Genomic DNA, 12,981 nt, shown 5'->3' with positions numbered 1-12,981 from the left:
CGGAAGAAAGGCAAGGAGACCAGGGAAAGTATGATAAGGTATGAAAAGATGTGTCTAGTATTTAACACTGGTGAAATAACGAATAATTAAGGTTTAAGTTAAAAATTTAAGTTAAAAAAGTTTTAATTTTTCAAATTAAAATAAAAGGAAAAGAAGCTGATTACCTTGTCAGCCAACAGTGAAGCTAGGCTTGAATAGGCATCTGCAAACTCTGGACCAAATTTGATGGAATCTCTTAAAAAGATGATAGCTTCTTCTTTCTTCCCCTGGGACCTATTAGTCATGGGAGGTGGGGGGGAGGAAGAAACATTTTTAAATTATATCTTGTTTACATATTTTAATATATTTTAATTTTTTTTAGCAAAAACTAAAGAACCAACGTAAATTTTCTCTTTACATCACAGTAATTTATTACATATTTTCAAAGCCCTTTTTATCTCTATGTCCTTCTAAGAAACATTAAAATTTGGGTGGAGTTGGTGGTATTCAATAATTTTTATAACTGTCCCTTTTGACCCAGCAATACCACTTTTAGGGCTATATCCCAAACAGATCATAAAAATGAGACTAGGACTCACATGTACAAAAATATTTATAACAGCTCTTTTTGTGGTGACCAAGAACTGGAAAACAAGGGGATCCTCATCAGCTGGGGAATGGCTGAACAGGTTGTGGCATATGAATGCAATGGAATACTATTGTGCTATAAAAAAAATGATGAAAAGGCAGATTTCAGAAAATCCTGGAAAGACTTATATGAACTGATACTGAGTTAAGTGAGCAGAGCCAGGAGAACATTCCAAAGGACTCATGATGGAAAATGCTGTCCACATCCAGAGAAAGAACTATGGAGTTGGAAAGCAGAGCGAAGCAGACTATTTTCTGGTTTTTGGGGGGTTTTTTTCTTTCTCATGGTTTCTCCCATTCATTATAATTCTTCTTTGCAACATGACTAAAGTGAAAATGTTTAACAGGAATATATGTGTACAGCCTATATCAGATTGCATGCTGTCTTGTGGAGGGAGAGGGAAAGGAAGGGGAGAAAATTTAAAAATTATGGAAGTGAATGTTGAAAATTAAAAATAAATAAATTGAAAACTGTTTAAAACATTTTTTTATATCTGTCCTTTTACACTGTGACTTCTGGAAGCTTAAAACAGGAGAGTTCTAGACTAGGAAGGCCTGGGTTCATATCTTGTCTCTGAGATTTACTATCTGTGACTACTGGCAAGCGGCCTGAGTCTCAATTTACTCATGTATAAATAAGTATAATAATACCGATACCCATCTCAGAACAGAGTTATTGTGAGGATCAAATGAAATAATACATATGATGTGCTTTGCAAATTTTAAAACTATATATAATTATACTTATTGCTGTACAAGTTATAGACCTTAGAGTAAAAGTTGTGACATCAGCTAGTTGATACAGATGGAGGTCCAATGTCTATCACAAGCCAAGCACTGTTCACAGAGTCAAAGAATGATAGAACTGGAAGGGACCCTAGGGATCAAGTGTGTTATTCCCTTAATTTTCCATTTGTGGAAACTGCTGCTTGAATTGGTGAAGTGATTTTTTTTACAAAAAGGTTTATGATTGCTTTTTGCTTTTCCATAAAATTAATTTTTACTTAACTATCTCTTCCTTTTGAATAATAATGATGGTAATAACATATCTTGGCTGTTTTTTAGTTTTATTGTTTATACATTATGCCAGTCATGATAAGTATTGCTTTCTTAGTGCTTATTTCACTGTGCATTTCTTTATATATGTCTTCTCATGCTTTTCTTTCTGAATTTTTTTTGTTGTTTCTTAACAGCAAAATAGTGTGCCATAACATTCGTATACCACAATTTGTTTAGCTAAATCTGCAGTTTATATTTACCCTTTTTATATCCAGAGGTTTTTTGTATTTTTTTTTTTGCTACAACAAAGACTACTGTTATGATTATTGTGTTATCGATAGGGTCTTCTTCTGTTACTGACCTCCTTGAACTAGATGTTCAATAAGGGAATAACTGGGTTGAAGGGTATGAACAGTTTAGTGATTTTTAATTGCATAATTTCAAATTGTTTTCCAGTATCCAGCATCAAATCACAGTACTGCCAATAGTATAATAGAATGTATGTCCTCCTGTAGCTTCTCAAACACTAAATGCTTCTGTTACTAAAAAATCATCTTTACCAATCTGATGGATATGAAATAAAACTTCAGGGCTATTTTCTGATCAATTGCCCAATCTGTGGCTTCTACCTTCACAATATCTTTTGCATCTATCTCCTCTCCATTCACAGTTGTCACTCTATTTCAGGCTCTTTCCTATATAACTACAATAACCTCTTAACTGATCTTCCTGCCTCAAGTTTCTTCCTTCTCCAATCCTCTACATAGGTGCCAAAGTGTTATTCCTAAAGCATGGTCATGTCAGTTCCCTCCTCGAAAGCTCCAAAGGGTGCTCCACTTTTTACTTGGAAGACCTAGCCATGCTCTTTTAAGAGCTCTCTCATCTCCTCAGTATTACAGGCTAAGCTTAAAGCAGATTCAAGTTTTAAAAATCAATACACGTTCATAGAATTATAAAATACATGTAAGATCAACTTTACTAACTATAGGATTTTTAAAAACACATGTTTTCAAAGTTAAAAAAAAATCTACAAAATGCTCTTTTGGTAGTCACCGTAGAAAACTATCATATTGAACAGGGAGGCATCTCTCTGGAGGGCAATAATTGCTAAGACAGAGGCAAAAAGGTGGCTCACTGGACAGAGTGCTGAGTGTGGAGTCAGAAAGATCTGATTTCAAATCCTGCCTCAGACACTTATTAGCTGTGTGACTTTGGGCAAATCATTTAATCTGTTTGCCTCAGTTTCTTCCACTGTAAAATAAGAATTTTAATAGCACTTTTCTCCCAGGGTTGTTGTGAAGGTCATAGGAGATAATATTTATTAAATGTTTAGCATATTACTTAGGACATAGCAGGTGCTATTTAGGGGCAGCTAGGTGGTACAGTGGATAGAGCACCAGTGCAGGAGTCAGAAGGACCTGAGTTCAAATCCCACTTCAGACACTTGACACTTACTAGCTGTGTGACCTTGGGCAAGTCACTTAACCCCAATTGCCTCATCCTGGGTCATCTCTAGTCATTCTGATGAATATCTGGTCACTGGATTCAGATGGCTCTGGAGGAGAAGTGAGGCTGGTGACCTTGCATAACCCTCCCTCACTCAAAGTTAAGTGCAAGTCATGTCACATTTTCTCTGATGGCATGGTCTTCTTCAATGGTGAAGGACAAACACACTAGTAAGTGCTATGTAAATGCTATTTATTTATTATTGTTGTTATTATCGTTCTGTTCTGATCCCATTTCTGCTCGGGTGTCCTTTCTCCCCTTCCCAATCAGGCTAAGCCCCTTTGTGCTTCCAATCTAGTTAGCCAATGGCGAGAGCACCCTCCAGGTATATGAAAGTGCTATGATGACCACAAAGGATAAAAGAGAAGTGTAGCAAGGGAGTAGTGACAATCATTCCTTCCCAACAACACCCTTGAAATACCCTATTTGTTGTCCTTATAAAACAACTGCTACCATACCATTAACAGCTACTAATGTCCTGTGTCCTTATGCAAGAGTTATGAAACTATAGAATTGAATCGGGCAAGGGGTTTGGGTGGGAGAACAAAATCTCAAGAAACTGGCTAGTCTAGCCCCATGCTTTTAATTAGATTTCAATAATAACTAGGAACGTTAGATTGATATTCAGTTGAGTAGGCAAAAATTGCTGCCCTGATGACTACCCAAGTGCTCCCAGAGAGGACTACAAAATTGCAAATGACAATTTGCTGTGAAGATTCTTTCTGATTGTCAAAAAAGAACATATATTTGATGATTATGTTATCATATTATAAAATACAGAAGAATTTGGGATCAATATGTTACTAAAGTGACAAGGAGCAGAAAAGGGCATATAACTTTATGTCCTATAGTCTGCAGCAACTACCAACTTTATTTTGAGTTTGATTCAAGATATTTAATATTACTGGTAAAATTCTAAACAGTTTATTATATTTGGATATATTAGAAATCACCATTCTAGAGATGATTAAATATACTACCTTCCTTTCAGTAGAGAAGTAGGAGACAAGTGCTAAATATCGCATGTGTAGTCAGATATAGTCACTATGTTGTTTTATTTTTCTTAACTGCTTCTCTTTTTGATAATGGAGAATTGGAGGGGATTGATTGGGAAAGGTATGTCATAAAAAAATGAGATGTAATAAAACTTTAAAAAAATCAATCACCATTGATTGGTTGAACAATTGAATGGTTAAACAAATTTTGGCATATAAGAAATTATGATTACGAAATATTCAGAGAAGAATGAGAGAATTAATTTATATGAAATAATAGTGAAGTAAGCAGAACCAAGAAAGCAATGTTAAAAATGAACACAGAAATGCAAATAAGAGAAATGAAACTGAACACAGAAGTGTGGACCTGAAGACAGATTGAGAAAATGCATTTTCCCTCTCTTCTTTGCAGAAGTGGTAGAAAACAGGGGTGGAATTTTATAGATATTCTCAGACTTGGTTGATAAGCTGCTTTTTCTCTCTTTTAAAAAAAATTTGTGGAGGTGGAGCCAAGATGGCCAAGTAGAAGGACAGACCTATAGAAGCTCTACCCCCACCTGTAAAAATGACCCTATACAAATTTTAGAGCAGCAGAAGTCAAAAAATGACAGAGTGAAAGAGATTTCCAGCCCAAGAAAGCCTGGAAGGCTGACAGGAAAGGTCTTATCCCACTGAGCTGAGCTGCACTCCGCTCTGAGCCTCTTGTCACAGACAGGACTGGAGAAGGTTTCAGGGAACAGAATCACTGGTAGCAGCTGTGGTTCCCAGGTTTATAAACCCACAAATGCCAAACACAACTGCAAAGGTCAGTAAGAGAGCTCTTCCACCTGGGTGAGAGGGGATCAAAGTATGGCCCAGTCCTAGGGCAGCAGCAGCCACTGCCATAGCAGCATCCATTTTTGGAGCCCTCAGCCTAAAGACCCTGGGTGAATTAATCAGGCAAACTGGGTCTCAGTTCTGAGTGGTGGTCCTGGGGTGAGGAGGAGTGCTGGCATGGTGGAGCTAGTGGAGGCTTTGGAGAGGGAATCCTGTACTCAGTTCCAGGGCAGAAAAGAATGCTTGTTGCTCCCAGACCAGAGCACAGGCCAGGAGAGGAGTAAACTTCTCTGTCATGATTGTGCCACCTTGGAGGAATTGAGAACTTACAGGTCCCTAGGGTATACTCTCCACTTGACAAAGGACTCAAAAGTCAAGTAACTGGCTGGGAAAATGCCCAAAAAAGGGGAAAAATAAGACTATAGAAGGTTACTTTCTTGGTGAAAAGGTATTTTCTTCTATCCTTTCAGATGAGGAAGAACAAAGCATATCATCAGAGGAAGACATTAAAATCAAGGCTTCTACATCAAAACCTCCAAAATTGCAATGGTCTCAGGCCATGGAAGAGCTCTTAAAGGATTTTAAAAATCAAGCAAGAGAGGTGGAGGAAAAATTGGGAAGAGAAATGAAAGAGATGCAAGAAAATCATGAAAACTGAGACAACAGCTTGCTAAAGAGACCCAAAAATGCTGAAGAAAAAAACACTTAAAAAAAAAAAAAGATTTACCCAAAGGGCAACAGAGGTCCAAAAAGCCAATGAGGAGAAGAGTGCTTTAAAAAACAGAATTAGTCAAATGGAAAAGGATGTTCAAAAGCTCACTGAAGAAAATAATTTTCTAAAAATTAGAATGGAACGGATGGAAGCTAATGACTTTATGAGAAACCAAGAAATTACAAAACAAAACCAAAAGAATGAAAAAATAGAAGACAATGTAAAATATCTCATTGGAAAAACAACTGACCTGGAAAATAGATCCAGGAGAGACAATTTAAAAATTATGGGACTACCTGAAACTCCTGATCAAAAAAAGAGTCTTGACATCATCTTCCATGAAATTATCAAGGAAAACTGCCTCGATATTCTAGAACCAGAGGATAAAATAAATATTGAAAGAATTCACCAATCACCTCCTGAAAGAGATCCCAAAAGAAAACTGCCTAAGAATATTGCAGCTAAATTCCAGAGTTCCCAGATCAAGGAGAAAATATTGCAAGCAACTAGAAGGAAACAATTTGAGTACTGTGGAAATAAAATCAGGATAACACAAGATCTAGCAGCTTCTAAATTAAGGGGTTACAGGACTTGGAATATGATATTCCAGAAGTCAAAGGAACTAGGATTAAAACCAAGAATCACCTACCCAGCATAACTGAGTATAACACTTCAAAGGAAAAAATGGGCATTCAATGAAATAGAAGACTTTCAAGCATTCTTGATGAAAAGATCAGAGCCGAAAAGAAAATTTGACTTTTAAACACAAGACTCAAGAGAAGCATTAAAAGGTAAACAGGAAACAGAAATCATAAGGAACTTACTAAAGTTGAACAGTTTACATTCCTACATGGAAAGATAATAACTCTTGAGACTTTTCTCAGTATTTGGGTAGTTGGAGGGATCATACATATATATATATATATATATATATATATATGCATGCATACGTATACACACACACACACACACACACACACACACACACACATATATATGTATGTAGGGAGAGGGCACAGGGTTGAATAGGAAGGGATGATATCTAAAAAATAAAATTAAGAGGTGAGAGAGGAATATATTGGGAGGAGAAAGGGAGAGATGGAATGGGGCAAATTATCTCTCATAGAAGAGGTAAGAAAGTTTTTTCAATGGAGGGAAAAAGGGGGGAGGTGAGAGGGAAAAAGTGAAGCTTACTCTCATCACATTTGACTTACAGGAATAACATGCACACTCAATTTAGTATCAAAATCTATCTTACACTACAGGAAAGTAGGGGAGAAGGGGAGAGGTGGGATGTGGGGGGGGGATGATGGAAGGGAGGGAAAATAGGAGGAGGGAATAATTAGAAGAAAACACTTTTGGGGAAGGACAAGGTCAAAAGACAGGATAGAATAAATGGGGGGCAGGATGGTATGGAGGGAAATACAGTTAGTCTTTCACAACATGATTATTATGTAAGTCTTTTGTGTAACTACACATGTATAGCCTATATTGAATTGCTTCTTTCTCAGTGGGGATGGGTGGGGAGGGAGGAAAGAAGGGAAGTTGAAACTCAAAATTTTAGGAACAAATGTTAAGGATTGTTTTTGCATGCAACAGGGGAAATAAGAAATACAGGTAATGGGGTATAGAAATCTATCTTTCCCTACAAGAAAAGAGAGAAAATGGTGATAAGGGAAAGGACGGATGTCATAGAAGGGAGGGCAGAGTGGGGGAAGAGTTTAACAGAATGCATGGTGTTTTGGCGTAGGGGGAGGGGAGAGATGGGGAGAAAATTTGGAACTCAAAATCTTGTGGAAATGAATGTTGAAAACTAAAAATAAATAAATAAATTTAAAAATGCTTTGTTACAAGTTAGAAGTTACAAGTACTATAGTGATTTTCCTAAAGTCCATGTCTGTCTATATCACCTGCCTACTTAATAAATTCCAGTGGTTCCCTATTATTTCTCTATTACTTCTAGAATCAAATATGAAATGATCTGTTTGGCATTTAAAGACTTTCACAACCTGCCCCACAACTGATCTCTCCAACCTTATTATACATTACTTTCCTGTACACAAAATTTAGTTGATGTTGCCTGCTTACAGTTCCTCATATATGATATTCTATTACTCATTTCCATGATTTTTGCACTGCCTGTGAATTCCCTCTTGGAATGAATTTCCTCTTCTCCTTTGATTCTTAGATTCCCTAGTTTCTATCAGCTCATATAACTTCCTGAATGAAGCATTTCATGATTTCCCCTGCTACATATGCCCTCTCCTCCCACCCCCATTATCTTATATCTATTTTGTATCTTCACAGTATGTAATAAATACGTAGATATTGTATCATTCTCTCTTCTACCCTTAGATTATGAATTCCTTGAGGGAAAGCACTTCTTCATTTTTGTCTTTGTATCCCCTGCTGTTATTTGTCCTTTGTTTTTGAAGAGGACCAATGACACCTGAAGGTGATATCTTCACTTGCACAGTAAATTGGATTTAAGTGAGGCAAAGATGCACAAAGTTGTCAGGCTTATTCTCTTCTAGAGTCATCAAAGTTCAGACAAAGACAAAAGTCAGGATGACTGGTGATAGCCCAGGATGCACATGATGCCTTACTATCTTTGGTGTCTGACCAAACTCTGTTCCACAGTACCTGCTTCAACCACCTTCATGACTTCTGGAACAAATTGTTCTCATCTGCCCATTCTTCTGATGCTTGGGGTAGATATTCCCCTATCTCACCAATGAATTTGATGCCTGCAAGTTACCCTCAACCTGGTTTAGCACATCTACAGAGATGGTTTTGTAAGAGTAAGCCTGCTATGCATGCTATAGCTTCTTAAAGCCAGAGGGGAGAGTTGAGTACCAGGAGGACACCAAAAGTGGATGAGCAACCATGAAACAACACATCTTCATACTAGAGGCGCTAGTCCTCCTTGAAAATCCCAAACATCCCAGTTTCCATTACAAAAGCGGAAGGTGTTCAAACGGTTTAGTTTGAATTTTCTCTGTAGGAAGGCACTTTAACTCTTTCTAAAACAGACTAAGTAACAAAGGATATAATATTATATAATATTAAATTTATGATTTAGTGAATTTTATATATTATGCTTTTCTTTGGGGATTAGTTTTATATGTATATATGTAAGCATACCAATTGGACAAATGGAAAAGGACATGCCTCACCATTCTTTTCTCTTGAACAAAAATTACAAAGGTAACAAGAATATTTTGTTAAAATGTTGCAGTTAATGGAGAAATAAGCATTTATTAGGCATGTATTATATGTAGAACACTGTGGAAAATGCTAGGACAATTGAGTTAGAAGTCCAACTTTTTTATAATCAACTAAAGGAAGTGTCACATGCAAACATTAAAAAATATGTAAAAAACAAAATACAAACAAATATCAATTTTCCTAGCGATGTTCTTTTTTTAAAAGTTTATTCATTTTACAAAGTCTTAGTGACATATTCTGGCTTTTTATATCAGCATAACTTCTCTCAGTATCCCTCCTACTCCCTCTCTCAGAGAAAAAAAGAGTACTAATCTCTGACACAAAGTAGGAACTTAATAAATGCTTGCTTCTTGATTGGCTGATAGATGAAAGAGAATTCCTTGGACAAAAGAGGAAGAAAATATAGAGTGGCAAATGAAGGTGATGTAAAAATAAAATGTGTATTTAAAACATGAATTATATATAATTATAAATAACATTTCTTATATATCTATATATACATATATATCTATGAATAACAAGTATTTCTTAAGAGCTCACTGGGTGTCACAATGTGCTAGGCAGTGGAGAAACAAAGATTAAAAGAAAATAGCACCTCCCTTTTAAAGAGTTTATATTTTACTTGAGGTAAACAACATGTACATAGTTTAGCAAATGCAAAAATATGTAATCCTCATTTTTGGCCTCGCCATACCTGACATGGAAACCCTAAGGAGCCCAGGAACACACTTGTTAGTTGGGGATAGGGTAATTTACTGAACATTCCCAATGTTTTGTTTTTCTGGCCCTGCCTATGAACTCGAACAAGCTTCTGAGATAGAGAAGCTGAAGAAGGTATCATGGGTATGTCTGTATTGAAAGTCATCACAAAAGGAGTGATCACTGGAGACTTCTCCTATGGGATCCATGAAGGTGTGTGCAGAGGGAGCTGAGAGTACAAGTAAGTATACAATGACAACTAGCTGTGGGAAGAATGAAACATACAAAACCTAAGCCATAATGCCTTCTTGTCCCACTCTGTCCATAGATTGTGTTACTTCCTATGTGATGCTAGATCATGTACCTTCTAGACTATTTGAGTGGAAATTATCTTTGGAATTTTCCTCCCTAAAACAGCTGTATTCATCTGAAGAGATCTTAATGATGGTGAAACTTGCTACTCCAAACAAAAAGTTGAATTCTTGGCTTTGAAGTGGGATGTCCCCTCAATTCAAAGACCTCATGAATTCAGCCTACACCACTTGTCAGTGAAAACTAATGTGAACATAGATGCTCTGTCCTGAAGGCCACATGACTGAAGCTATGCTGATAATTATGGAAGGAATTAACGCTTTGTTTAGCACCCAGCAGTGTGGACCAAAAAGAAGTGATGATGCACCTGAGAACTTTGGACTTCCACAACATAACATACCAACAGCGTGTTAAACCTTGTTTCCATTGTATCAGTCTTCTTTCTTTTTCAGTTTTCTGTGAGCGACTGGTATTAAGAACTGAGAAATAACACAAAACAAGAAGCAAGAGTGATGATAAAAGATTCAAGTTGTATTTATTAGTAGTGCCCACTTCAGCTGCTTTCACCTCCATTGGAACAAATTGTTCTCATTTGCCCATTCCACTGAAGGAAATCTTTTTTGGGGTGAACAACACCCACCAGGTCTGAGACATCTCAGTCACCCTCAACCTGGTTTAGCCTGTCCACCAAAACTGATGAGGCTGACTTCTGCCCAGCCACAATGACAGCCTTGCCTAAATCTAAATCTGCCCAGTTACAGGGGACTGACTATTGGTCGATGAGAAAATCTTGTTATTTTCTGTGTACTCGACTAACCTCTATGGTTTATGCCCATATCCTCAAATGTTGCAAGTTAAGTTCCCTATTTTGTGACCACATCCCTGAAATGTTTTGAGAAATACCCAACACACTTACTTTCCCTTTCCTGCCTCTTCTTCCCTGCGGTTCCAATATACCTGCTTCCCCTTCCTGACAACCTTCTCTGTGGTTAACTGCCCACTGGAGAGCATACCCTTCTCTTGGCTGACTTGTGTATAAAAGCAAGCCCCTGTCTTTTCTCAAACTGCTAGTCCTTCTTCCAGGGCTAGACCACTGCTTTCACAACAACAAAGCCCTCTTGACTAGTAGAATCTCTGCCCCTGAATTCTTTCCAGACAACCTGACTCCAAACCTCATCTACCTCTTCAAAATGGTTTGCCAAGGTGTGGCCGCTGTGCATGCCCAAGCTTCTTAGAGACACAGGTGAGAGTTAGGTGCATCAGGTAGGCACCAAAGGTGGAAAGGAGCCCTGAAAAGGGCTCAGCAGCCCTTATACCAGAGGTACTAGTCCTCCATGAACACACCCTACACCTGAAGAGCTCACATGGTGGTCAGAAGAAGTGATACAAGGACATTCTCAATGTTTCTCTTAAGAATTTTGGAATTGACTGGGTGACATAGGAAATACTGGCACAGGACCACCCAGTTTGGTGTGCCCCTCATTAGAGAAGTTGATGTGCTCTATAGCAAAGCAAAATTGGAGTAGCTCAAAAAAAACCTTGAGATGCGCAAATTTAGAAAATCCACCCCAAATGTTCATATGGGCTATTTGTGCCCAACTTGTGGTAGAAAATTTTGAGCTCTTTTTGGTCTGATCAGCTGCAGGTGGATTCACTGTAACTTGACTCTGAAAGTGATGTCATTTTGGTCCTGGTAGGGAATGAAGGACAACAACCATTAGCAGGCACTTGACTTTTGAAATAAAGACAGATGTTAGAGCTCTATTGCCACCCATCCTACTAGGAAGGGTGGTGCGAGTGGCTGCCATATGCCATGCAGTGGCTATGGATGACTACATGATGATTTTGGACATATGGTCAAGAACACTGGAAGCAGAAAAAGCAGATTGACTGTCCCAGAATGGCAACAGATGTAGCTAATAAATGTGAAACATGCCCAATATGTTCTGAAGAAAAGTGCTAATAACTCATGCTGTGTATTTGGAGAACGCAAGCCCAGCAAACCTTTGGAACTTGTCTACACTGACTTTTTATATCAGAAAGGAGAAAGAAAGGATATGTCATGCCACAGGGGTGACTGATCATTTTATCAGGTATATAGTCATATTCAATGAGTCATCAGAATACTTCAATAATTGCAAAAGGGTGGAGGCAGATGTATTTCTCATTATATAGATTCTCAGGTAATTAACCAAAGAAGAGATTTTGAAAGCAAGTTATTCAAAGGAATGCTAACACTGGAAGGTATCACAAACCTAAGGAGAATAACTACTTATTCAAGGGTTTCATTCACATACTTCTGACTATATTAGGAACACTAAGATTGAAACAAAAATCTCAGGGGAAACAAGTGGCATTTCTAATACATGTCCACTACTCTACCAGGAATGATATCACAAGTTTTACACCATATTTGCTAACATTTTGCTAACAGGCATACCTACCTATTTCTTTGTGCTTTAGAGTTTCAGAAGAGGAAAAGAATGTATTCACAAGTAATACATCTATTGTCTGAGAGGCTGAAAACAGCCTGTCAACTATTAATAACTTAATTTAAGAAGAGCTCTGATAGAAATAAATGATGGTATGATGCTCAAGTATACTGTCAAGATCTTCAACAAGGAGAATGAGTTTTGATGAGAAATCTTGGTGTCCAAGGAACACAAAAGTTCACAGAGTGATAGAAAGCTATACCATACCAAACTATTGAGTGAAAGAGCAACTTGCCTATTTATAGTATAGCTACAGCAAATAATGGGAACCCTATAAACTAGATGATTTACCACAACCTTACGTGGCAGATTGGATTGCGTACCAGGCCCAAAGTCAGGAAGACTCATCTTCTTGAGTTCACATCTAACCTCAGACACCAGTCATGTGACCATGGACAAATAACTTAACCCTGTTTGCCTCAGTTCCCAATCTGCAAAAAGAGCTAGAGAAGGAAATGACAAACTACTCCAGTATGTTTGCCACAAAAATCCCAAATGGGGTCACAAAGAGTTGAATGCGACTGAAATGGCTGAACAACAAAACGCCACCACAACTACTTGTTGTGTATTGGAACTTATTTGAACTCTCTGATGA

The 12,981-nt window shown here is 37.6% G+C and overlaps 1 protein-coding gene across 3 annotated transcripts in view; it reads right to left on the bottom strand.

Moving 5' to 3' along the window:
- TMTC1 (transmembrane O-mannosyltransferase targeting cadherins 1) overlaps nucleotides 1-12,981 on the bottom strand; it is a 304,321-nt gene that overhangs the window by 52,907 nt on the left and 238,433 nt on the right. For all 3 annotated transcript variants that reach the window (XM_072654416.1, XM_072654415.1, XM_072654414.1), the window contains one exon: nucleotides 165-273. In XM_072654416.1, coding sequence (XP_072510517.1) covers nucleotides 165-273 — 109 coding nt within the window. The remainder of the gene's footprint in view (nucleotides 1-164; nucleotides 274-12,981) is intronic.

This window comes from Notamacropus eugenii, chromosome 3, assembly GCF_028372415.1.
Source record: "Notamacropus eugenii isolate mMacEug1 chromosome 3, mMacEug1.pri_v2, whole genome shotgun sequence".
Lineage (NCBI taxonomy): Eukaryota > Metazoa > Chordata > Mammalia > Diprotodontia > Macropodidae > Notamacropus > Notamacropus eugenii.
This window is presented reverse-complemented; position numbering and strand designations above follow the sequence as displayed.